The sequence below is a fragment of the Apteryx mantelli genome, chromosome 5 (assembly GCF_036417845.1).
Source record: "Apteryx mantelli isolate bAptMan1 chromosome 5, bAptMan1.hap1, whole genome shotgun sequence".
Lineage (NCBI taxonomy): Eukaryota > Metazoa > Chordata > Aves > Apterygiformes > Apterygidae > Apteryx > Apteryx mantelli.
The window spans coordinates 11,619,393-11,642,993 of NC_089982.1; the positions used below are offsets into that span (position 1 = coordinate 11,619,393).

The 23,601-nt window shown below is 43.3% G+C and overlaps 2 protein-coding genes across 3 annotated transcripts in view; both read right to left on the reverse strand.

The window, feature by feature from the left end:
- Positions 1-1,319: 1,319 nt before the first annotated feature.
- On the reverse strand, positions 1,320-16,693 carry NUP54 (nucleoporin 54). Of its 2 annotated transcripts, XM_013951725.2 has the most exons (12): positions 16,519-16,688; positions 11,467-11,550; positions 11,203-11,337; positions 10,262-10,491; positions 7,261-7,448; positions 6,412-6,608; positions 5,120-5,174; positions 4,479-4,572; positions 3,313-3,420; positions 2,793-2,912; positions 2,240-2,350; positions 1,320-1,879 (listed from the first exon to the last, which is right to left on the reverse strand). In XM_013951725.2, exons 1-12 carry the CDS (start codon positions 16,568-16,570, stop codon positions 1,751-1,753), a joined length of 1,503 nt encoding a protein of 500 aa, XP_013807179.1. In that variant the 5' UTR covers positions 16,571-16,688; the 3' UTR covers positions 1,320-1,750. The 2 variants fall into 2 exon arrangements, with proteins under 2 accessions (XP_013807179.1, XP_067153611.1); XM_067297510.1 differs by lacking the exon at positions 2,793-2,912 and having other exon boundaries at positions 16,519-16,693.
- A 311-nt stretch (positions 16,694-17,004) lies between these two features.
- SCARB2 (scavenger receptor class B member 2) overlaps positions 17,005-23,601 on the reverse strand; it is a 28,621-nt gene continuing 22,024 nt past the window's right edge. The window contains exon 12 of the mRNA XM_013951724.2: positions 17,005-21,480. Coding sequence (XP_013807178.2) covers positions 21,439-21,480 — 42 coding nt within the window. The 3' untranslated portion in view covers positions 17,005-21,438. The remainder of the gene's footprint in view (positions 21,481-23,601) is intronic.

Sequence of the window (23,601 nt, forward strand, 5' to 3'; positions counted from 1 at the left end):
AACAGTGGTATTTTATTGATAATACCTGCAACACCACTGTTGTTCTTTTGCTCCAACAAGGCTATTAAATAGGGGCAGCGGAGCAACACTTCCAAAAATAAACTATATCTCGAACATGCAAAACATTCTCTAGCTGGGGGCTCTTTTACAAAAACTGCTGGGGATTTATTTCCCCTATTGAAGAGCCACCTTAGCACCTTAACAGAGTGACTATGGTACATGTTCGAGATAGAAGTGTTTCCAATAGAGAAAATAAATAACCTAAAATAAACATCTGTCTCCTTTTTCATCCACAATTGCACCATACCTTCAAAATAACCTATCTCAAACATGTACCATAGTCACTCCAGCACGGGGCTATGTCAAAAATCTTTATTTAGTATACTAATTGTGGCTCTTGAAAAAGGGAAATATTTCCCTAAGGATTCTGTAAAAGAGGCCCCTGCTAGTGCCTGTATTCCATGTTCAAGATAGTTTATTTTTGGAAGTGTTTCTAATAAATAAAACAACCCCTCCCCCCCTCCAATTCAAGTTCCACATATGCTTTTCTCAGTGGTAATGGAACCATGTTTCCAAAACTAAACTATCTATCTCAAACATGCAATACAAGCACTAGCAGGGGCCTCTTTTACAGAATCCTTAAGGATATATTTCTAATGGTCCATAATGTATGTTTTATGAATGAAAATCTTGATTTTCATTGAGGCTAATGAACAAAACATTTCACCTAGCCGCAGTATGATTCCCTCCCTTGAGTGTCATTACAAAAGAAGTCACTGAAAATAGCATACAGTAATGAGGCAAAAAAGGTTACTTGGGCTAAAAGTTGTCTCTCTTGTGCCTGCAGTAACCATCTGCTCTGCAGGACTTGGTAACAGGTAGGACCTAAGGGAAATGACTGTGCTTTTTGGGGACTTGAGCTGGCAGGCAGCACAGTGGTATCACGTTTGATGGCCTGTTATCTGCAGTTAATGGAGGAGAGCGAAGCGCGTTAACTTGTACTTGTCACCAGTTTCACTTCTATACTGACTTAGCTGAAAAAGAGCCAACACCATGCACAACTTGTGACAAAGTGAGACTGAATTTATTAGTCTCCAGAAATTCAAAAAAAAAGGCAGAAGACATCTAGACATTCTGTTGTTGTTTGAGGGGCAGGAAAGCTTTGTATAATTCCCATATGTAAAATAACAACATAGCCTTCAACTCCTTGCAGGCCCAAGGAAGGGCAGACAACGATAATGTCAGCTTCCTGCAATTTTCTCCCCAAAATAATGGTATCGTAAAGACTTATGGTAAAGTAACATACATGACTAAAATGATTTAAATTAGCTGTTTACATAATGTTATTAGTCAGTTCTTTTGACAAAAATGGCAGCAGACTAAACTTTCCACGAAACAAGTCACAATTGGAACAATTCCCTCAGCACTGCATTTTTTAGACAACGCTCTTGTGAAAAAAAATAGAAATAATGTACAATAGTACATATAATTTTATAGTAAACCAGTATCTGAACAGATTCAGTTTTCCTTCTTTTATTAAAGCATATACAGCTTTATAAAATATAAACCTTCCAAAGGTCAAGTTCAAAAGCTTAGAAGAGGCTTTGCTAATTCTAATGATAACAGCCAATACACCATTGCTTCTAGAAGATGATACACATTTTATTTTACCTCACTGATTTCGGCCTTGGAAGGTGAACCAAGAAGTAGAGTAACACATTCTGTGTAACCCCAGCAGCCATCTGACAGGTCAACTGAAGATGCCTCCTCTGATGGGGATGCTCTCATTCAGCCCATGTTCTATTAGCTTTATATCCTCCAAGTCATCCTTGATAATGCTTATCAAGTGACTTAGGCCTTCTTGCTGCTGCTTCAGATGCTGCAGATGATAGGGTTTTTTTTTTTTTTAAAAAAAAGTTAATGATGTAGTACAACTTGTCAGATTTTAAGTAATATTTCTCAAAGCTGCCATGAGTGGTGGGTGGCCTTGGCAAATTGACAAACCCCAAATAATTTATTTGTAAGAAGAAAAATCAGCACTTTCCATGCTAATAGCTTCACTGTGTAAAGTAACTGTGCAATGTTGATGTGCTGTTACTGAAAACAGCAAAAACTACTTGATCATCAAGCAATTGAAAGCCACATCGAATTCCAAATATACCTCCCAAGTTAGTGCCAGGAGTGGTTTTAATTATGTATTTTCGAAAAGTATCCTAGGCTTCTACCAGGTAGTACTTACTTGCTTGATTTCCCTTAAGAGATCTGCATCTATGTAATAGCGCTCTTCAGCCCTCACTGCTCCAAAGTGGTTCTGCATCCTGATTTGGGACATGAGCTCATTCAGTCTGCCCTGGAAAGACAGATGAGAAGAGAAGGGCTTAAATCAAACAACTCATTCACTTCTGTCAGCAGTGCTCCAGCATCTAACACTGCCCGAGTCACCAGAGCAGGAAGTATTACTGCTCATTCCAGTTTTGGCTCACTTGTTTTTTTGGCAGACATGTGAAGAGCATGTCTTTCAAATTTATACTTAATAATTGAAGTATTTAATAATTTGTGTTAATGAAAAGAAATATTTAATAAAACTATAAATTAAAAATAATGCACATTAATACTTCTGAAAGTCTCAAAGATGCATTATCAGTCATGCAACAAAGAGCATGACACTATAACCTAGAAACACTGCTTCAAAACCTTCCACAAGTACTATGCCGAGTTTGCAAAATTTACTTTATAATGATTTATGAGAAAAAAAAAAATAGGGTTGTTGGCAAAGTTTGGAAATTACTCACCTTGAACTGCGTAGGTGCATTAAGCTCACATTGAATTGTATCTAACTGTACACGAAGCTGCTCTTCATCTGCTTGAATGGCATAGCCGCTTTTCCTTTGGATTTCCTGCTTTATTAACACCTGCAGAAGAAGCCTCTGAGGATCATTAGAGAAGACTTTGTCTGCTCTTCTCTTTCCCCACAAGCCCTTCCACATCTCTTTTTGCCGGCCTTTCTCTAGTCAAATTTGTTCCATTTTGTAGTCTGCTCCCCAAGGCGATCCCACAACTTTTGGGTAAGTGAGAGAGAAGGGTCCCAGAGGAGTGAGACATGCTGCGCCCCTCAAGCCTTTCCTGACAGATTTGCATGTGACTTAAAGCAATAGCATTAGATGAAGTCAGAATTTTGTTTTTAACATTGGTCATGCTATGGGGCTGGGCACAAGACTGCAGAAGTCAAACTGTCAGTTCAGTGTCCCCTGCCGGTCTGCTTGCTGGCACTAGGCTGTCTATCATAAGAGTTATTTAGAATATCCACATTACCTGTAGAGTCCTATGAGAAAGCTTCATCAGTTTCCTTTTGTACTGTGCAATTTTTGCCATAGTTGTTGTCTGGTTTTTTTGCAGCTCACTGATATCTTCTGATATTATCTGCAAAGGAGACGAGTCCATTGGTAGCAGTGATGGTTTTTGATAATATGACACATTAGTCCTGATTTCACACTAGAATTACCAAAACTCCTGGTGGTCCAGCAGCTTAGGGTCCTCCAGAGATGCTTTCAGAGAGCTTTTCACACGCCAATATTCCATGCAGCAGTGTCATCACTGCTTTTGGTTCACCTGCTGCCAGTGCTGACCTTTCACTGGACTGCTTCTGCTCTGGTTGCTAGCTATTCTCATACGTAGCAGAAGAAACTGAATTTAACTCGGATTGCCAGAAGGCATCAAACTGGGTGCCCAGCTTAGAGTCCTAGCCTTTACAGCTTAATTAATTCAACTGTTCTAAAAGTACAAGTTTGAATTAGCATATAACACCACAGTAAGCTTGGAAAAAGACAAACCAAAACCAAAAAACATTGCTCAGATTTTGCCCAGAAGATGAAAATACAGGCTAAGCATACAAAAGACACAGAACAAAAAGAGATCCTAGCTTGTAGAAAAAAGGATAGTCGGGGTGTTTCAAAGTTACAGGTGACAAGAACTGGACTGGCATCCTGTGGATATACTGTCATCCAACAGACAGATAGCCTGTCTTCTGTGATTAGCAGAGGCCTAACTGCCTCATTAAGGGCAACTATTTATTTCTTCTTCCTTTGCAGGCTAGAAAGGGAAATTTATACTGCCTCTGGGTAGCTACTAGGGCAAACAGAAAGGCTGCTTCAGAGAAGCTATCTACTCCCTTAATACATGTTTTTCCAATTCATGAAGGCTCAGGATTACGCAGATACAAACTTCTCCCTTTCCTTACAGTTTTTGACAACCACAAAGGAAATCAGCCTAAGTTATCTGTAACCACTAGAAGGTACCTCACTTTTTCAGCTGCAGGAATAATGAGAAAAAACAAAGAAAAAAAACCAAAACCCCCCACAGCTCTATGTTCATGGTTCCAGCACCAGCTCTCCACCCACAAAACGTGCAGAAGGGAGGCTTATTTAATACTGACTCCCTCATCAACAACAAACAGTCACGATAAAGATGAAAAACCTTACATCTAATCGGGTTTGATGCTGCTTGGTCATCTGATCTTGGACCTTCAATCTTCTCAGCAGTTCCTTGAAACCCACCATTGGCACAGGAATAAGCCTGCAAGAATAGAAATATTTCTTACAACACATTTTTATACAGGCATATATTTGACAATAATTGTGAATACAGTATGATCTGAAGTTACAGGTGATCTTGGCCCATTACAAATTAACATATCTCTTGGTAAGTTCTACAGTCCTCATTATTCCTAACACAACAGAAGTCAGCCCAAGTTATCTGTAGCCACTAGAGCATACAAGGCTACCTCACTTTTCCAGCTGCAGGAATAATAATAAACAAATAAATCATGATTGTGAAAAATCTATCTATCTTATGAACTAGTTCAGATAACAGAGAACATTGCAACTCCAAGACACTCAAGCAAGGCTTTTCATCCTGACTTCCCTTAAGCACCTAAATGGATAAAGGAATTAGGCAGGCATCCCTAGTTATCCTCACTACTTCAAATGAGATCTCCACTTGACAAAGTTATTCTCCAAGTGGTTTCTTACAAGTTACTTGAAGGATAATCCAGAATATTCTGTATTTCTCTTCTCTCTTTACAAGTCTTTTTTGTAATATTCAGACTATCAATCAGACTTACTTGTCAGGATCAGGATTATCAACTTTGGCTTGTTCCCAGATAATAGGATCAACACCTTAAAAAAAAAATTTACAAGTTTACATTATGCACAGATCTGAACAGATTTCATATCTCACAGCTGTTAAGTAGGAGAAGTACTGTGAAAGACACAAAACCCATGAATTATAGTAACCTGAATTACTGTTGTACAAATTAAGGTTAAAGGTTAGCTCTTAAAGTAGTGGTCCTGGGCTGTGGCACTACATCCAGCCCAAAAGGCTGTCAAGCATGCCTACTAGTTTGAAAGAGTGAGGAAAAAACAACTAACATGATAAAAATCAGACTGTACATGCTACAGTTGGATTTTATTTATACACACTCACTCACACACTAACTTTGAGGGGAAAGATGATCAATGTACCAAACCAGTTGGCCAACCCCCCCCCCCCCCAAAAAAAAAACCAGCACTAGGCCTGCTTGTGCATTTCGTACTGCTTGATTAGCCAAACTACAAAATCAGCTTCCTTCTCAGTCATGAACCAACAAGCTGTGCTCAACTACCAACACAAAACCCCTGCGATAAGCCCCCAGTATTACAGAAGGCCAACTTCCTTACTCATAAAGCAGCAGCTTCTCCCCAACATTGCAGTAATTGGAAAACATTGCTCACCTCTGATTTTCCTGCAAAAATAGGCCCAATTCTTTTTGCAATCCAGGTATAACTACTTTTGCTGTATTTTAACATTATGGGGTCTCATCGAGCATGCTATATATAGCCTGCTGGATACTGCATGTTGCTTTCTCTGACTCATTACAGGGGGCTTACAGCAAGAATTACGTACAGTACTGTACAGAGAAAACAAGCTAACAGTTACTCTCCGAAGTGGCATGAACAGCACTGCACTACTCTGGAACAAAGCAGTATAGTTACTACCTCTGGCCATGCCATGTCTGTACACAGTCCAAACGTCCCAGAAAAAACTGGGAGGCAAATACAGGATGTGATTATTCTGATATTTAACTTCTTTTTAAATCAGACAAGCTGAAGTGATTTATGATGGCTAAATGGTACAGTCTAGTGTCATGTGGCATATTACTGATAAATTAAATTTTTGCATAATTGTCTTAATAAACTACGTCGCACTGCAGTGTTAAAGCTAGCTGCAATTTAACCATGCCATCAGTATGTCATGGTATCTTGGAAATACCTGCAGCATTACAAGGTGATTTCCAGAGGGATGAGACATGCATTGTTCCTGGAGACCCCAGAGTGCCTGACTAGCGGCCTGAGCTTGCCGCCCCGGGCTACGTACCAGCAGGAGGGTTCTGCAGGAGCTGTTTGACTTGTGCCGGGGAAAGCTCTGTTCTGGCCATGGAGAGAGTGACCCCCAGCTGCTGCAGGGACGTCTTTATGTTGGCTTGCTCAAAGTGAGCGTGGAGGGTTGTTGCCGGAACTCTCCTGGAAGTGCCATTGGGCGAGCGCTCAACAACATAAATGATGACTTCAGTCCTGAGAAAGGCAAAGGACACTGTCAGCTAGGCAAAGGCCGGCAGGTTATACAAACAAACACAATAAACAGCAAACCTAAATCTAAGTTACCACTTCTCCCAGTTGACTGTTAACTTTCTTTAGCAAACTGAGATATGAAGTAGCAGTCAATCTAGGGTTTAACATAACATGATTAAACGAGAAAGATATGCTGTAAGTACACTACAGGTTACAGCTTCCCCCTGTTTTAACCACCATATCACATGGTGACATGTTCATCAGGTTGCATTTCAACAGCAATGAAATATCCTTGTACATATCCATGCCCTGTTTTCTACCCCCCCCCTTTTTTTTGCCATATTTTCCTACTTGGTGGGGGAAAACAGAACGGCTATGAAAGTCCTTTACTTCTCAATACATCAAGAATCACCTAAAAGCTTTGGTCTTTAAAGGAACATACACAAGAAAGATACTGGACTTAATGCCTTAAGAAAAAGCACCAAGAAGAAATGAAAGATAAGAAATCAAACGCAGAAAGAGTAGAGCCATCGCCATTTAGGAATACCAACCATATTACAACAACAAACACTAATGCACTGAAGCAGATTAAGGGCCAATCCTTTATAAAATACAGTGCTGGAGAAAAGGGCAAAACCATATTAAGTTCACATACTGGTCATCTGGCATCGTTCTAACACCTTCTACATTGACAGTGAGGGTCTGGTTTCCTCCCAGAATTTTGTGTAGCGATTCCACTAGCTGCTGCTGCTGACTTCGAATGTCTATTTCTTTTCTATTAAAGACCAAGACCACAAGGCCATCTTCATCCTTGTTGTTGGGCATTAAACTGTAACCCACAGCCTGCAAATCAACAAACAAAAAACAGGGATACATTACTTGGCAAAAGCGTGCCTATGCAGTGTGAAGAGGGGAGGCTAAATTAAGATAACTGGTTCTAAATAGATAGAAGTCACAACATATTCAGAGATGTGGAAACATAAAATCAATCCCACTTTAAAAAGAACACTCACTAGGCCATCAGTACAGTAGCTTCTGAAACAGTTTCATTTTACAAGAAGTTTTTAAGTGCTCATTCTTCATCTTTGATCAGGAGATGCCAATTTAGCAGAATGTTTATGGTACTTCAGAACTGATCTCAGTCAGGAACATTCTATGTATTTACACTTTTTCTAAGGTGCAAAAGGAACCGCAGAACCAAACTCCAACACAGAACAATTACTAGGGAGTTCCAGAAGCAGTTTGCAAAATTATACTTCCAGATGTCTGAATGAAAAATAGTCACTAAAATAATTTAAACAAAATGGGCCAACCATAATCCTCTATGGATTTCTGGAACTCACCCTTAGTATTTTCTTACTGTAGATCAAGACAGTTTACCTGACAATACAAGTTAAAACACAGACATGGAATATTTCTACTACCTAAGGCATGCATCAATCAATATTATCACAGAAACATTTGGGACAGTTTTCCTTTGATTATTAAGTATTATTGTTTTGGACAATTGCTAATAAGGTTTAACATCATCTTCCTCCTCTTCTTGATAAAGCTGTAGTAAGAGTAGGTGTTTTAATGCAACATCATAACCTAGTACAGGGACACTTTATGCTATTTGTGCTAAGTAACAATATCTTTTTCCCTTACAAAAACCCTGTCAGCTCCAACATGAACTCCACATCTCCTGCAAGACCTAAACTGATCACTCATTAGAAGCCAAAGCAGAGTGGGCAGTTTGTTTTGCCTCTGTACTGTTGCACCAACATATCACTGGTGACATGTTGGACAAAACAGGTGCTTTTCAAGGCACTGACATTGCATGTGGGTCAGTTACTGCTTTCCCTGCAAGCTCAGCTAAAGAGAGACATGAGCTGGGGACTTGCCAAAGAGCCCGTCCTCCATCAGCCCCAGGTGACGTGCCCTGAGGGTAAGCCTCACAAAAGCAGCTTTCTTCAGTTGTGCTGTCATATCACAGTGCACAACAGTAAAAGCTGGGGAAGAATTATGCACTATAACAGAGTCAAACAGAAAGCTGTCTTTTAAATAAAGTGACTTTTAAGTTACCGGTATTGCATTTGTCCCTGAATTAAGCTATCTGTTCCTTCTTAAACTCAAAAGAAACAAAACAAAAACAAAAAAACCCCCAAACCACACACATACAAATCACCTATTTTTTTTACATGCATCCCTTTCATTTTCATCACTGTGAGAAAGGCCCGCACCAGGGACCTATACAAGAAAACTAAAGCTCATTATATTCTAAGTAGTACTACGACCATATGTATTACCCCTCTGGTATTTCTGTTAAAAACACCACACTACCAGGATTTTTTTTTTTTTTTAAAACCAAATGTAATAATTTCAAACTACAGCATGATTTTTAAAATTCATCACAGTTCTTCAAATGTTGGCCGGAATCACATACCTTAAAAGTACACTTTTCTTGGTTAAAAACTATGCATCTCAGCTGATCTCAAGCTGGAATTGTATAAAAATGGATTCCTTAACTCCTGTTGAAACCCTTTGAGTAACTTCATTCCTATTACGTGTCTGATACTGACAGATGCAATAAACCAGCTAGCTTATGATGCTTTGCACTGATACCTGGGCTACTAACTTCTACAACTGTTTTTCCTGAATGTCTGCCATTGCTGGCATATAGCTGATTTCTTTCCAATATTTCATTTTAGATGCAGGAATTCATACCAGCAGCAGTAATACTCAAGCCACAGAGACAAGAGGTACATGGTACCTCATGTCTAACTTGAAAGAAAAACTTCTCCTTTTTGTTAAAAAATAAATAAATAAAATAAAAGCCAAGAAAGCTCTAAAGCCACTTCAGGTGGCAACTTACACCTGAAAACTTGCTGTCTTGTATTATCAAAAAAATGTTCAAGATAACACCATAAGATGTAATGCAGAAGCCACCAAACATTTCTTATTCAGACACTGAGTTGCGAAGATTTTATAAAAATCTCCTGATTGATATATAAAACTAGTCTTAATTAAGCATTAACCTACATTCAGATTAGAAAGTTTGCACTTCAAAGAATAAGCTTGGAAAAGGAAGTTATTACCAGGCCTGACCTGAATTTGCTTCTAAGTCCAAAGCTTTGCAAGAGAGTCAGCAGACATGAGATTTGTGGAGGATGAAGAGCTACATATTCTTTGCTGACATGACAACCAAGATGAGGAACTGCTGACAATATCATACATGGAATGAAGTCAGCTTTAGCACTTGCAAGGATAAAGACAGAAAAAAGTGCAAAGGCTGTCTGTTTAAGATGGTATGTACAGGCCAGGTTCACAGAACGTTTTTCTAAAATTCATTTCCAGATATCTGCTCTAGCCACACACACGCTGATCTCAACACTGTCATAGAAAAGGCTGGTTTTGTCATCCACATACGCACATCTAGTGCATGTGCATCACGCATTTCTACTGCCTCAGCAATACCCAGATTTCCAGGATCGATACATCTTCAAACCTTTTATTATCATACATCAAAATTGCATACATTGCCTGGAAAATATTGTTTCAGGTTATTCTTAACAGCAAGTAAAACTAGTCTAGCTCTCCTGGCACATTTAGTCGCAGAGCTAGCAAGCAAGCTAACCGCTTCAAAATTGTTTGTAGGCAGATAAATAATACCATACCTTAAACCTGCAAAATGGGTTTTCCTGGGTGAACTCCACTGGAGCAATGTTATTGTTGAAGTATCCTTTGCCTGTTCCCCAGAAGGCCTGCAGCTGGTTCCATTTTGCCAAAAGAGCATCTCTCTCATCCCCCAAAAGCGTCGGAGCCGAGAGGGCGCTGGCTGTGTTGATGAGCTGGTTAGACTGGGCAGGTGTCTGTGTGGGCTGGCTGAACAAACTGCTCCCCAGTGCTGTGCCAGAGGGCAAAGAACAAGTGAACTCCTTTATGAATAAAGACTTGCTTGCTAACATATACCATCTCCATATGATCAATATCACTTCATATTTGGAGAAGCAAAATAAACACACAGGACAAGTAAATCAATATCAGATATTTCCTTTATAAAAGCATCTTTTTACATCCAGTCTTCATCAATAACAGTAGTTACCGAGTGCTGAATTAGAAGAAAATATTTTCTCTTTTTTTCTTTAAATGAGACATCTATGTTCACCCACTACATGATCTGCTCCCCAATATCTTAATCTGAAGGGTACATTTGTTAAAAATTCAGTGGACTCGGAGCCTGCAGCTGTTTATTATCTAACTTTAAATTAAACTAAATGCAATACCATTTTCCTCTCCTTTGTAATAACTGATGTTGGCAGTCACAGCCTCATGTAACTACTTTTTCTACCACTGCTAAACCAAAAGGGCAAATATCGTCATCAGAAACTCAAGGGTGAAGCTCAGACACTTGTTGGAGCTCTTGTTTAAGAAAAAAAGCGAGGACTGTGAAGGTAGGCATTTTAAAACTAAATTTCTAGGAAGCCTCCATCAACCAAGAGATGGACAGTAATGGGCTCCTTTCATGACACATTTCAGCTCCACCACTCAAAAGTCTGTTGCAGTCTCTCACACTTCTTAAAAACCAAAGCATAAGTAAATAGAAGCCCATACTTACTAGTCTGCTGCTGCTGGGTACCAAAGCTTCCAAAGCCTAACCCAGTTCCCAACCCAGTACCCAAGCCAGTTCCAGTTCCTGTGCCAAAACTCGTACCAAACCCAAAGCCTTTGTTCTGGGTTGCACCAAAGAGTCCTGAAAATAAAACAAGAGTTACTGAGCAAAGTACGAGAACTGTACTTGTGAACTGCAAAACATTAATTGTTATGGACTGATGCTAAAATTAATTCTAAAGCAAATATTTTCAGCTTTGTGCTCTCTTACCACTGGTTCCTGTATTGGTGGGAGCAGAAAAACTAAATGCTGACCCCGCAGTGGTGGTAGTTGTCCCAAATCCTCCAAATGCACCTAATGAACAAAGTTCACAAGTAAGATGGACAGCAGGTTGTGAGCTGCAACTGTGCATAACATGATAGTAAACTGCACGCTTTCATGGTGGTATGAGAGGAGATGTTGACAAATGAATGTATTATGTTACAAGCATGTAGTTCACACTGATCATGGTTACCGAGTTCATTATCTGAGTAAATGGGAAAGAAAACATGAACCAGAAAGCCAATACATCTATCGTGTGCAAGAAATGCAAAAAAAACCCAACAACCCCCCCCCCCCCCAGTAGTTAACAACCTACTCCTTTATCTTCAGGACATGCTTTCCTTATTGACAGTCACAACTAATACTAGTGTATCCTAGTCATTCTCAGGAATACTTTTAGATAACGTTGTTGCTAGGTGTTTAACAAGTGATCTGATGTCTTGCAACTTTTTAAAACATTTTTAAATCTCAAGAGCAAAAATAGGAAGAAACTGAGTATGGTTAAGTTTGAGCCTAAGGTATACATCATTGCTGTGCCTACACAGGAATGCTGTCACACCAATGACTCCTTTCTATATGCAGGTAGGATTCTATGAGGTCTTTTTTGAGGCTTGTTTCCCAATTATCTAACAACCTCCCCATTAAACCTGGTTTTGAGGTTCAGTCAATACCAGAGGGAAACAAATTCAAAAGCTATCAGGTGGCAGAAGGAGACCCCGGTAAGCAAGGGCCTGAGCTCAATCATGCCAGAAAAGCCCCAGGAACTCACATTCCCATTTGCCCCCTTGACAGCGGTGACCCCACCATGGGGCGGCGGCATAGTGGAGCACATTACCAGCCCCAAGGGCCTCCCAGCAACAGCCCTGTGCGGGCACATGGTCTGTTGCCATAGCCAGGTGGTAGGGCCATGGCACCGGCAGCACCTCCTGTGACAGGAGCTTCCCTGGCCCTCAAAGCCATCCCCTTTCAGCTGGGCAGCATCACCTCAATAAGCCCCCATCAGTGGGGAAGGGGAAGCTCCAGCACCACCTCTGTGCAGCCCCTCGGCTACAGCAGTGCCAACACCATCTGGCCCAAACCACAGGATACAAGATAGTTGCTTAGATGACTGGAGTGCTGAAGGCTGAGATGGGTGATTGAAGGGGGAAAACACTGGCATAAGCTCACACACTTAGTAGGTGCCCTTATCCACAGGATTCATCTCAGACAAGAAGCTGCAGTGCGCACTGTTACTCTGTTCTTTACAAGAGGCAGCAGCATGGCCCCCTTCCATCTCCAGGGGGCATGGAGACATGGCGTTTTCCTCAGGTGATGCCCGCTCAGGCAGCCTGTGCTGTGGTTCTCCTCCCCCGGGAATCCCACCAGGCTACCTCTGCCAGCCCAGCTGACAGCCTCCAGCACCGCAAGCACTCTCCTCAGCCCCAGTGGGGCTGCGCACACCTCACTAGCTGTAAAGTATCAAATGGCTTTGTTCCCAGCTGTTTTGAATTTGTGTTCACATGAAGAATGACATCTGTGAAGCAGGCACTGCCACTGCTAGCTCACATCAAGAGAGAAAAAAAAAAAAGAAAAAAAAAGTATTGCATCTTTAGACTTACTATACTTACCATCCTCTTGAATAAATAAAAAATAAAAAGTTTAAACCAAACTTGACTTGACATGCAATTGCATTTTACTCTCATTCGGCATCAGGCTTCATACAACTGGATATAAGAAGTTGTTCCCTTTAACATTCAAGTTTCAATCCTACTAGAAAGTGAGGAACTGTAATGGGAGTACCATCACATAGCACAATTTTTAGATAGTTCCACAATTTAGTATCCTCTCTCAGAAAAGGATCTAAAACTGCAAACTACTAAATAAAAATACATATCCAAATTGTCTTCTGGAATAGTTCAAATTCAGCTGAAGAAATACAGTTCAATACCATTCATACCAAATAAAAACACAAGTTGGATCCTTCAAGTGCACAGAACAGATAAGAGTACTCTAACACAGGGAGCAATGACACTGTGGAATGAATAGAATTCCTATACGAGCAGCTGCAACAAGACCCCAAGGGCTAATTCTACAGGACTGAAAATATTAGAAATCAACATAGTTAAGCATTTTCATGTAAAATGGAAAAGATTTAACTTGAAATTATATCAGTTGATTACTCAGAATTGATGGATCTACACTGGACTGTGAATGCTTTTTGTAAAAAATATCCAGTGTACACATCACACAGAAAACACTCCCCAAAATCTAGAAAATCTTTTCAGGACAGCCTGGGACATGTGCCAGAACAGTATTTAGTAAACTGAGATTACAGCGAGGGCTGTTAATTTTGTGCTGATCGTATAAAATTTGTTTCTCCACAGAAACTACTCAGGTGTAGTGTACTCATGATAACCAACAGAAGGCCAATGAGAAGACACAGGAAAGATGAAAAACATGACCGCAGCAGTCCAAGAATCTCATGTAACAAAATGTGGCATTAGGAACTAACTCTAATTATTCCCGATTACCTGAACAGAGAATTGATGTTTCAGCTCTGCAAGGTAATCGAGGCTTGATTTTAGACTAGGCAAAACGGGAATGAAACAAACGTGATTTGTTTCCATTTCAGTAACAGAGTTTGGTAGACAGTGATTTTTTTCCCCTTGACAGCTGTTTCTTGAGAATTTAATAGGCAAAATAATCTACAAGTCTATGGCTCTCAAACCCATTCCACTTTCAGAGCATTTATCTCCATTTACCACTGAATGTGAAGTAAGAAGATTAGTACTAAACACAGACTCTCAGCTAAGAAAATAATTCTTGGACCCCTGCTATTAACATTTATTATAGAACAAGCATGTATGCATTATCTACCTGCACTTGCCAGACTGTTACCAAAATTGAATGGTGGAGTTGAGGTAGTGGAAACACCGAAATTCCCAATATTAAAATTCACTGCAGGATTAGCAGTTAATCCGAAACCCCCAAAATTAAACCCACTGGCAGTGGAGTTTGCAGTTTCAAGCCCACCAAATCCTGACAAGCGGGAAGCAGAAAAAGAGCAAGGTCACATTAGTTTGAAGTAAAAGGTAGATTCAGGAAGTAAAAGCTGAAATATTTTTCCATCACCAGGGACGAGACAGGCATAGTTAAAAAATGAGAGCAAGAAGTTAAGTGATATTAAAGAGCATTTATTGAACACAAGTAAGACAATTGCAAGCTTACTGTTTGATGCACTCTCCTTACATCACTACTGTCATCATATTTTTCAACTATACTGCATATAAGACATTTCAGAATTTTCTGATCCTATTTCAAAGCTAAACATGAGAATTTCCATGTGATTAAAGATTTCCATTAATAGTACTTTTAAAACCACCTACGACTGCTGGATACAATTGCATCAGTACCAGCATGACTGACAGTAGTATAATTATTTCATAAACTATCAGGAAGGCAAGGATAAAACATCTTTATGCCAATACAATACCCCCACACAGGCAGCTATAGAAGTCTAACAACAACAATACAACCAAAGCAGCTAAAGCACCATGTGCTGCTAAGATACATCTTCACTACAGTAATAACTCTGATGACAAGCACTTTAGGACTAACAGTCAACTGAAGTGTATTCATAACTTTTCTCTGTCCACCCTTGTGCTTGCAGGTGTTTCACCTGATGTACCCAAGGTTTTCTGGGCTAAGAAAAATGGGCTAATACACTGTGTCCCTATCATTCCCTCCCCAGCATAGCTGAAAAACAGGCTCATGCTAGGCAGACAACTGGAAATTCTTGGGTGTGTGGTCTGCATGCACAATAAACCAAGTAACTATCCGTATAAGCGGTAAAAGGTTGTCTTAAGACCAGCCAGAAAGTCTGTATCTAACACACTGACACAATCAGGATGAGAGCCCATATATTAACCCAAGATAAACCAGCAAAGATGACAAGCCCTGTGCAAACAACTCAGTGAAAACATGACTATTCAATCTATTTTACACAGCCCAAGAGCTGATAAAGAATAATTATACTAAATGAGAACTGGAAGGCTTTGATTTACATTTCACCAACATTGACAGTCATTGGACACCAACAAAAAAAAAAAAAAAAAAGGAAAAAGAGTCCTTTATTCTTTTTTATTCTTTACAAGTTGAACATTCTTTTGCACGTCCCAGAAATTGACTTCCAGAAGTCTCTCATTCTTAGAGGAATATTATTGCAATTGAAAGTGACAATCTGAGTGATCTGAAAGCATTAATCAACAATCACCGTGCCGTGATGCATACCCTGCACGTTCTAAGAGTGACTAATGATACTTAAGTATTTCCACAAGCGCATGAATACAGACAAGCCCCCAGCCACCCCTTTACAAAGACCTCCCACCACTACATGCAGCTGTACCACACACACAAAAAAGAAATCCATAATCAGAGAGACAACGCTTGACCTAAGGTGTAAGGGGAAAAAAAGCAGAAGGGCCCGTCCTGGAGCCCACGCCACCGTCGCCAGAACTGAAAAGACAATCTTGGCCCAGCCATGCCAAAGACCCCGCGACCGTTAGGGGCTCACCTGCTACGGCGCGTCACGACCGTTAGGGGCCCGGCTGCTACGGCGCGTCACGTGGCGGGGGGGCCCTCGCGCGCGACCGTTGGGGGCTTGGCTGCTGACCCTCGCGCGCGCCGCGACCGTTAGGGGCCCGGCTGCTACGGCGCGTCACGTAGTGGGGGGGGCCATCGCGCGCGACCGTTGGGGGATCGGCTACTGACCCTCGCGCGCACCGCGACCGTTAGGGGCTCGGCTGCAGTGTAGGTCACGTGGGGGGGCCCTCGCGCGCGCCGCGACCGTTAGGGGCTCGGCTGCTACGGTGCGTCACGTGGCGGGGGGGGGGGCTCGCGCGCCCCGTGACCGTTAGGGGCTGCTACGGCGCGTCACGGGGAAAAAGGCAGCTCCCCGACCCCGACAGAGCGACTGCAGCGGCTCCTCCCTCCCGCCCGCCCCTGCGGCTGCTCCGCACTCACCGGTAGGGTTGGCGGCGCCGGCCCCCGCCGTCGCCCCGAAGTTGAAGGCCATGAGGTGTCCGTGGCGGGGCCGCGGGACGAGCGTGCAACCCCAAAGGAATCCGGCTGGAAACAAACCCTGCTGCTTCCGGTCGCTGCGCAGGAGCGCTTCCGGGTTACACCGCCGACATCTGAGGCAAGCGCGGCCCCTCCTGCCGCCACGGCAACGTCCGCCGCAGAGGGGCGCGGCGCGGTGACGCCACAGACGACGCGCCCCGCCCCCCGCGCCCTCGGCCGCCCCCTGGGGGCCGCCCGCGCTGCGGCTGCGGCGGGGGCGCAGGCGGGAGCCGGCGCCGCGGCCCCCCCGGCCCTGCAGAGCCGCAGCCTCGGACCGAGCGTCTCGCTCCCCGCGGGCCCCGCGGGCACAGCTCTTCCCCCCTTGCACCCTAACAGAAACAAAGCACGGAAGCTACGTATGTAAAACACACGTCACATGCCCAGGGTGGCTTAAATAGAAACATTAACTTTTATTAGTGCAATGTCTGATCTGAATTAACAGTGGAAATAAAAACTGCTTGTCACACGAAGGGAACCGCGTGTGCAGACACGCCAATTTGTGCTACAAGTGTCGCCTCTGGTCAGCCACTGGGAAATTATTTCAGGTTAAAAAATAATCAATCAACAATCAACAAAATTGACAATTATCCCCCACAAGTCTCCAGTACTTGTAAGTAACTACACGCTGCATGGGATATTCTTGGCTTTGCAGAGCAGCAAAGGGTTATACACATCCAGCCTTTGCCGGGTGCAGCACGTGCAACTCTTATCAAAGAGGCCCGGATGGCCCGGCGCAGCTCCGGAGCTCGGCATCCTGCCCCGTGCTGCGCTCCGGCTCCTGCCCTGGGCAGCTGCATGCTGGTGCCTTAACGCATTTTACAAGGGCAAACAGTTTCTTCCTCCCAGCTGCCCATGCAGTTGAAGTGCCGTCATGCCCGGCTGGCAAAGGCGGCAGCTCCCCTCGCCCCACTGCGAGCACCTGCACAAAGTTGCCCAGCGCCCCGCAGCCCTGCACGCCCAGCCAACCCGCAGGCACCAGGCAGCGCGGGAGCTTGTGCTCACACACATGATGTGCTCACAGGAGAAAAATACATGTTTTAGTGTTTTCTCACATGCTTACAAATAAAAATAGAGAACAAAAGGGACCCTGGTGTTACAGCAAATATCCGGACCACTGATCACACAGAAGTAGTGTAGTAAACTCTTGGTGATAACTGTCCCCACAGCATGAACCACCAAACTGTCACTGTTCCTAAGTCAGCGAGGGAAAGCCTGCCATCCGACGGGAACAGCTCTTCCACAGCACAGCTGGCATTTTGCAGGTGTTGTATTAGTAGAAGGAGGGCATAAGACTCTACTACAAGGCATCACATGGAAATATACCGGTTTAATAAACCAAAAAGGAAATAAAATATCAGCCAAACCAGCAGGCATCGTTTAGGCTCGTTTCTTTCTAAAATTCTGTAGTCACTTTACGAAGACATTTATGTACCTTCCTCCAAGTGGCTAAGCATTTGTCTGTCGATTTGTACCCACTTCTAGGGGACGTTTCAGAGGATCCCACAGAGCCTACAGCAGAACCCAACTGACTTCTGTGGGTGCAGGGCTAGGTCAAGCTGCGGTCTTCCGAAAATCTGTGTGCTTCACTATCTGTTGCAGGAAGATTCAGATGTTTAGAGGACCAGAACAACTGTGTCTAAACCAAGAGACCAGAGGCAACTTTTGCCGGCACTTTGCCCTCAGGTCCTCACCACCAACAGAGAAGAAAGCAGCCCTGAAATCAGTAGAAAGTCGCTTTCCGCAGCACTGTGCAAATTTCCACCCTTCCACCGAAACTGAGAAGATGCAGCAAAACAGACCAACTGTACAAGAATAAATTGAGTGTCTAATGGTAGAGCAGAGGGAGGAAAAAAATAATTAAAAAAGGGATACAGAACCTAAATAGATCTTCCCTGTGTATTTGGCAGAGGAAAATCTCCTCCTTTTTGGTTTAATGGAGATTTAAGAAACAGATGATTCCAAGGGAAAAAAATTCTCAGAAACAGGTCACAGAACGGAGGTATTGCAGCAATTCAGTATGGAAAACCAAGGTGCAGCTTAATGTGCTGGATCATGTTAGGGAAGCACACACAAACAAACAGCTAGCAACAGTAACTCAGAGAGCTGAAAAGTTCATCTCGCGTCTTCAGAAAGAGAGTAACACTGAAGGGCAAAACCCCTCGTATATGTAAGGGGGAACAGCTCCCCTGATTGCAAGAGAGCCACAGAGGTTTACAGTGGCTGAGCAGCGAGCCCAAGGAACGGAGTTGGCACCTCTGAAGTCCTGGGTCAGGCTCCCGCTCACCTCCGCTCCCTAGTTCTTGAGACCAGCTCCAGCCCTGAAGTCACCCCGTCTGCCTTGGAGCTGGCTGAAGCCACTTTGGCCAAAGTGCCTGCGGTGCAGAGGCTGCCTGCTAATTCTCTCCTGAAGGGGGGATTTTACCCCCTGAAACATTATCATTTGATTAGAATAATCTTATTCCTTATAGGAATCTTGTTGCTTATTTATTAAGACTAAAACTGGGAAAACCAGAGGCAATGGTGGAAGCATCACTGAGGTTTCAGTTCTGCGCTGCAGTGCAGAGGGAACACTCGAGCACAAGATGCAGCCAAGGCAGACCGGGTGCCTTTAGCACAGCGGCCTGGCTTGCACAATGGAGTCACCGAGGCCTTTCTGAGCCTCTGGCCTACATTGTACAAGACAAACTACCTGTTAGCAGACAAGTCTCTGAAGGTAGATGCCTTGGAGTCTATCTACACGCTGTGGCACACAGATACCAGAGCCAGCTCTAAAGGGGGAGCAATGAACTCCTTCAGCACAGAGCGTGAAGGAGCCTAATCAATACCCAACAAAAGTCAGGGCACACTGACTCAGGAAGGAAATCCACGCTCATTTGGCTATACTGTGCTCATTATAGCAGCCACGCAGCCTGGTGTCTCTCCATACCTGCAGGTTTCCTGGCTGAGAAAGACCATTATCTTAGCAGGGAGTTGCCTCACATCTGAATCAGCAGTTTTTCCCTGCGCCCTTCCTGACACCATAATTTGAGGGCAAGCTCCCCCTGCGGAATGACTTGGCAGGCAGCTAGGAAAGAAAATCCACCGGACTTTCCCTACGAGACAGATTCTCTCAGAAATCAGCCGAGGAAGAAAATGAATAGCACAAAAACACTGAGGTGACTAACTCCAACAATGTATCTGGCATCTGGGACATGGCAAGAAGAGCAGCAGTCTGGGTTAAAGTAGAGCAAAGAAAGTTCCCAAGGGTTTTCACACAGTATTATTTTCAGTCCAGACAGCCAAAAGGCAACATCTGGGGGGCACGGAGTAGAGGTGACAGTTTCAGCCCACGATGTCGAATAGAGGGGTTGCTCCAGAACAGCTCCGCTGAGATGCCTGCGTGCAGAAAGCTGGAACGAGTTTCTCATTCCCGGGTATATGCTTGCAGTTCACAAGGTGATGGGCAGGCAATGTCCTAGCGCAGTCCCAATCCTCAGCCAAGCAGCAAGCTCAGGCCCTGGCTTAGGATACTAATTTGTTAAGCTCTGGCCTTCTGCTGAAAGCACAGCTTGAGGCAAATCTGCCCCTTGTGTGGAACAGGCAAAGCTGGAACCGCAATACTGGGAGGGCCTGGGCTGCAGCAAGTGCTTTTAGACAACCCAGATAATAAATAACTGTAATCACCGTGAAACTTCCTGGATGGAACTGGCTCCAGATGAACAAAACTGCTGAGCCAGTTACCAGCCAGGCAAAAAGACAAACCAAAACAATGCAAAAAACAAAGCTTCTATTTTGAAGAAAATAATACATTTAAAATTTTGATTCACTATCTTGATCTAATGGAAATACTTCTTAATGAAAATACTCTTTTCACTGGGGAAAAATACTTTTGTTTTTAAAACAGCAGGGTTTCCACTTGACAAGTAAAAAAATGTTTTGGCTTTTCAAGGCCCTATACATACCTTAATATGGAGGTCTGCTTGTATCCTAAACTAAATGTAACTGCCAAGCCTTCATTCACATTAAACCACACAGTTGATAATTGTGACACAAATATCAGAGAAAAAAGAATACCATTTTGTACCCTCCACCACCAAGAACAATGCTGGGTTTTGTTTTGTTTTATAAGTTGAAGGAAAAACTTAAGGATAAATGTATCACTAACATGCAATGGGATCCTGTGTGCAGTTAGAACAGCTAAGAGGTCTGTAAGGAAAAGCATTTCAAATCATTGGCTTCTTTTTACCTGATATCTATGTATGCTTAACTAAGTTTCAGTGAATGTTTTGGATTAGTTTTACAAATCAGTCTTGCGAAAGGACTGATGATACTAACAGTCAGTACACACTGGTAGTAAGAAGCCTGTAGCACTCTACAGAAAAGACAATACTAGGCCTACAGCAAATTTTCAAGTGTTCCTGCGGGATACAGGAGCCTGCTGTACTGTAGCCTACAGTACCCTGCTAAAAGGGTACTCTGCAGCCCATGTTCCTAAGGCCATTTGCAAATTTTACCCGCGTCATTCTTATAATGAATCAGGGCTTTTTATTTTCACTGATATAGTGGTTATGATCATCTATGGCTGTCAGTGCAGGTACAAATAGAGTGCAGAGTTGAAAAAAGCAGGATCTCAAGCAGTTTTAAAATGTAGTTTTAAAGTTATAACTTAGCTGGTAAGAAAAGTCTCCTCCTTTGATGATGTTGCAGATTCTCTTCCATCTCTAAACCACACAAAGTTATACTTGACACGATCGTTTCTCCACAGCGGACAACGCTGGGTAGTGGTAGTTGGTATTAGGTCAGCTCTAATAGTTTATTCTCCAAGCTCACGTTAAGGAAAATCTACTAGGATGTCCTGATGAGCGGAGCCCTTTCATCTTCAGTGCTCTGAAAGCAAAAAATCGCAACACGGCAAAGTTAACTGTGGCACATTAGACAGCTTCCAAGGAGGGGAAGCTGGATTTCTGAGACTCCAAACAGGAAAGGTAAAAGATCTTGGCACCTACTTTCAAGTGCCATTTTCAGTAGGGGAACCAACACTGCAAAAAAGCAGCGGAGAGCAGATGGTAGCTTCTGCAGGGACATGCCCTGAGAGGATACAAAGAGCCCTCCCAAGTTTGCTTACTCCCTGCCAGGTCCCGATACAATGGCAGCCACTGTGCGCACACTCAGAAAGCTCCTCAGGGCTCCAACACCAAGTGAGGAGGGGACTGGAGCGAGTGAAGGAAAAGGGGCCAGGACATGGCGCTCACTCCTGCTAGAGGGAAGGATGCGGCCTTCTCTGGGGTGACATGGATTAAGACAGTGCTGGTACAAGACAGGATGTAAAGAGACTATCAGGATTATACTTGAAGAGCTGTGTGCACTGCTGGGGCCAGAGAAGGTTCATACAGCAGGACCATTGGGTCAACGGTAGGAAATACAGTGAGCCATGTGCTTCAGAGGAAGTACTGTCCTCTTGAAAGGTGGGAGATAGGAGGGAGGAAGTGATGGGCAAGTCATTAAGTAGTGAGATAATAAGGATGCAAAAAAAGAAAGGCTCAGACTGCATCCCCACAGTGCTGGGAGGGAGATGGGGAAGAGGGCAAAGGGAGAAGGGAGTCTTCTCACTACAGGTGGAAGTACATCTGAAGGCGTGGTGTGCTCAGCCATGAGCACTGCATTGCTTGAATGTCAGGGGCGAGCTGGAGGGATTTCAGGAAGGACGCAGCAAAGTGGATATACTTGTTCACATGCAAAGACAAAAAGAGCTTGAGAGACTGAGCTGGGCCCCTGGTAGCAGCCTACAACTGATGGAAAGCCATAAGCACCCTGGTGGGAGGCTAATGACACAGAAAACTAACTGGCTGAATTAATTTTCAGTCATGAGGGGTCTCTGCATTTGCAGGGAAAACGACAAAACCAATCTAGAAAAAGCATGAAATTTAGGTGTCCCTCAGTCATTTTAATTACTGTGCAGTGTTCAGGAACATCCAAGAAACCTGGTATCAGGATATACATATAGGGCCAGGAATATCTCATACAGGGGCCTCAGGCAATGGGATAGTTGAGACCCTGTGGCTGAGCCTGGCAATGATGCAGGCAGGCTCAAAATCTCAAAGGAAAAAGGGCCAGGCTCTCAGGTAAAGGAGTCTGAACTATGGTCCTGAATGCATCTGCTCAGGGAAAGCTTCCTGGGTACCCAGAGCGAAAGGCAAGAGTGAAGCTGAGAGATCCAAAGATCCAGTTCCTCAAGCCACTGCTCGAGGAAGCCAGGCTGCAAGAGTGCACCACATCATCGGCAAACTACCACCACTGCTGCCACTACCATCGCACACCAAACCAGCACTGGGTCTCACAGATGAAGAAGAAGCATGTGCACAGCTTGGTCGGACACTCGGAGGTAGGCGTGAGGGGGCTTCTGACAGTTGTGAGGGTGTACTTAGCAAACATCAGACAAGCAAGACCACGCTACAACACGGCAACTACAGGGAGAAAACAGCCTACTAGAGTACCCAGTCTATTTCTCTAACCAAAGGATCCAAAGTTTATCTTGTCTCAACTCCTCTGCCCTGCCTAGTAGGGCAAAGGTTTGGCATCAGCTTTAACATGGCTAACAACCTTAATGCCAGCATGTCACATTGTAACATAACTTTTTATAAATAGATCTACAAACTAGCATTGTCTGGATAAAACTATCTGCGTGCTATTGTCTGTACAATTCATTTGCTTTTTTGTCATAAATTTGCCTTACAATTTTGAAAAAATAATCAACTTAGTAGCCTCCATCTGTCTGAAAAGCTGAAAAGGGAAGCTGCTTAAAATCGGACTAAAATTCAGTCACTAAATAATGCCAGACCACATATTGTGAATGATTCCCAGTTCTCTGATGAACACACTGAGGGAAACGACATTCAAACAAACCAAGCTCCAAGGCTGAACTAAGAGTCAGAATGGGCTTAAGGCTCACAGGCTTTTAGAGGCCTCTCTAGTAAGGACTGTTAGTACGTTTGGAAAGCCGGCTGAGCC

Bases quoted from the DNA above. Each gene is read 5' to 3' on its own strand.
- NUP54 (XM_013951725.2), bottom strand. From the start codon at position 16,570: ATGGCCTTCAACTTCGGGGCGACGGCGGGGGCCGGCGCCGCCAACCCT. The intron at 11,551-16,518 runs GTGAGTGCGGAG...TTTGTTCATTAG, and splicing joins CGGCGCCGCCAACCCTACCG to GTGCATTTGGAGGATTTGGG. The intron at 2,351-2,792 runs GTGAGTAATTTC...CTGTCTTTCCAG, and splicing joins ATGCACCTACGCAGTTCAAG to GGCAGACTGAATGAGCTCAT.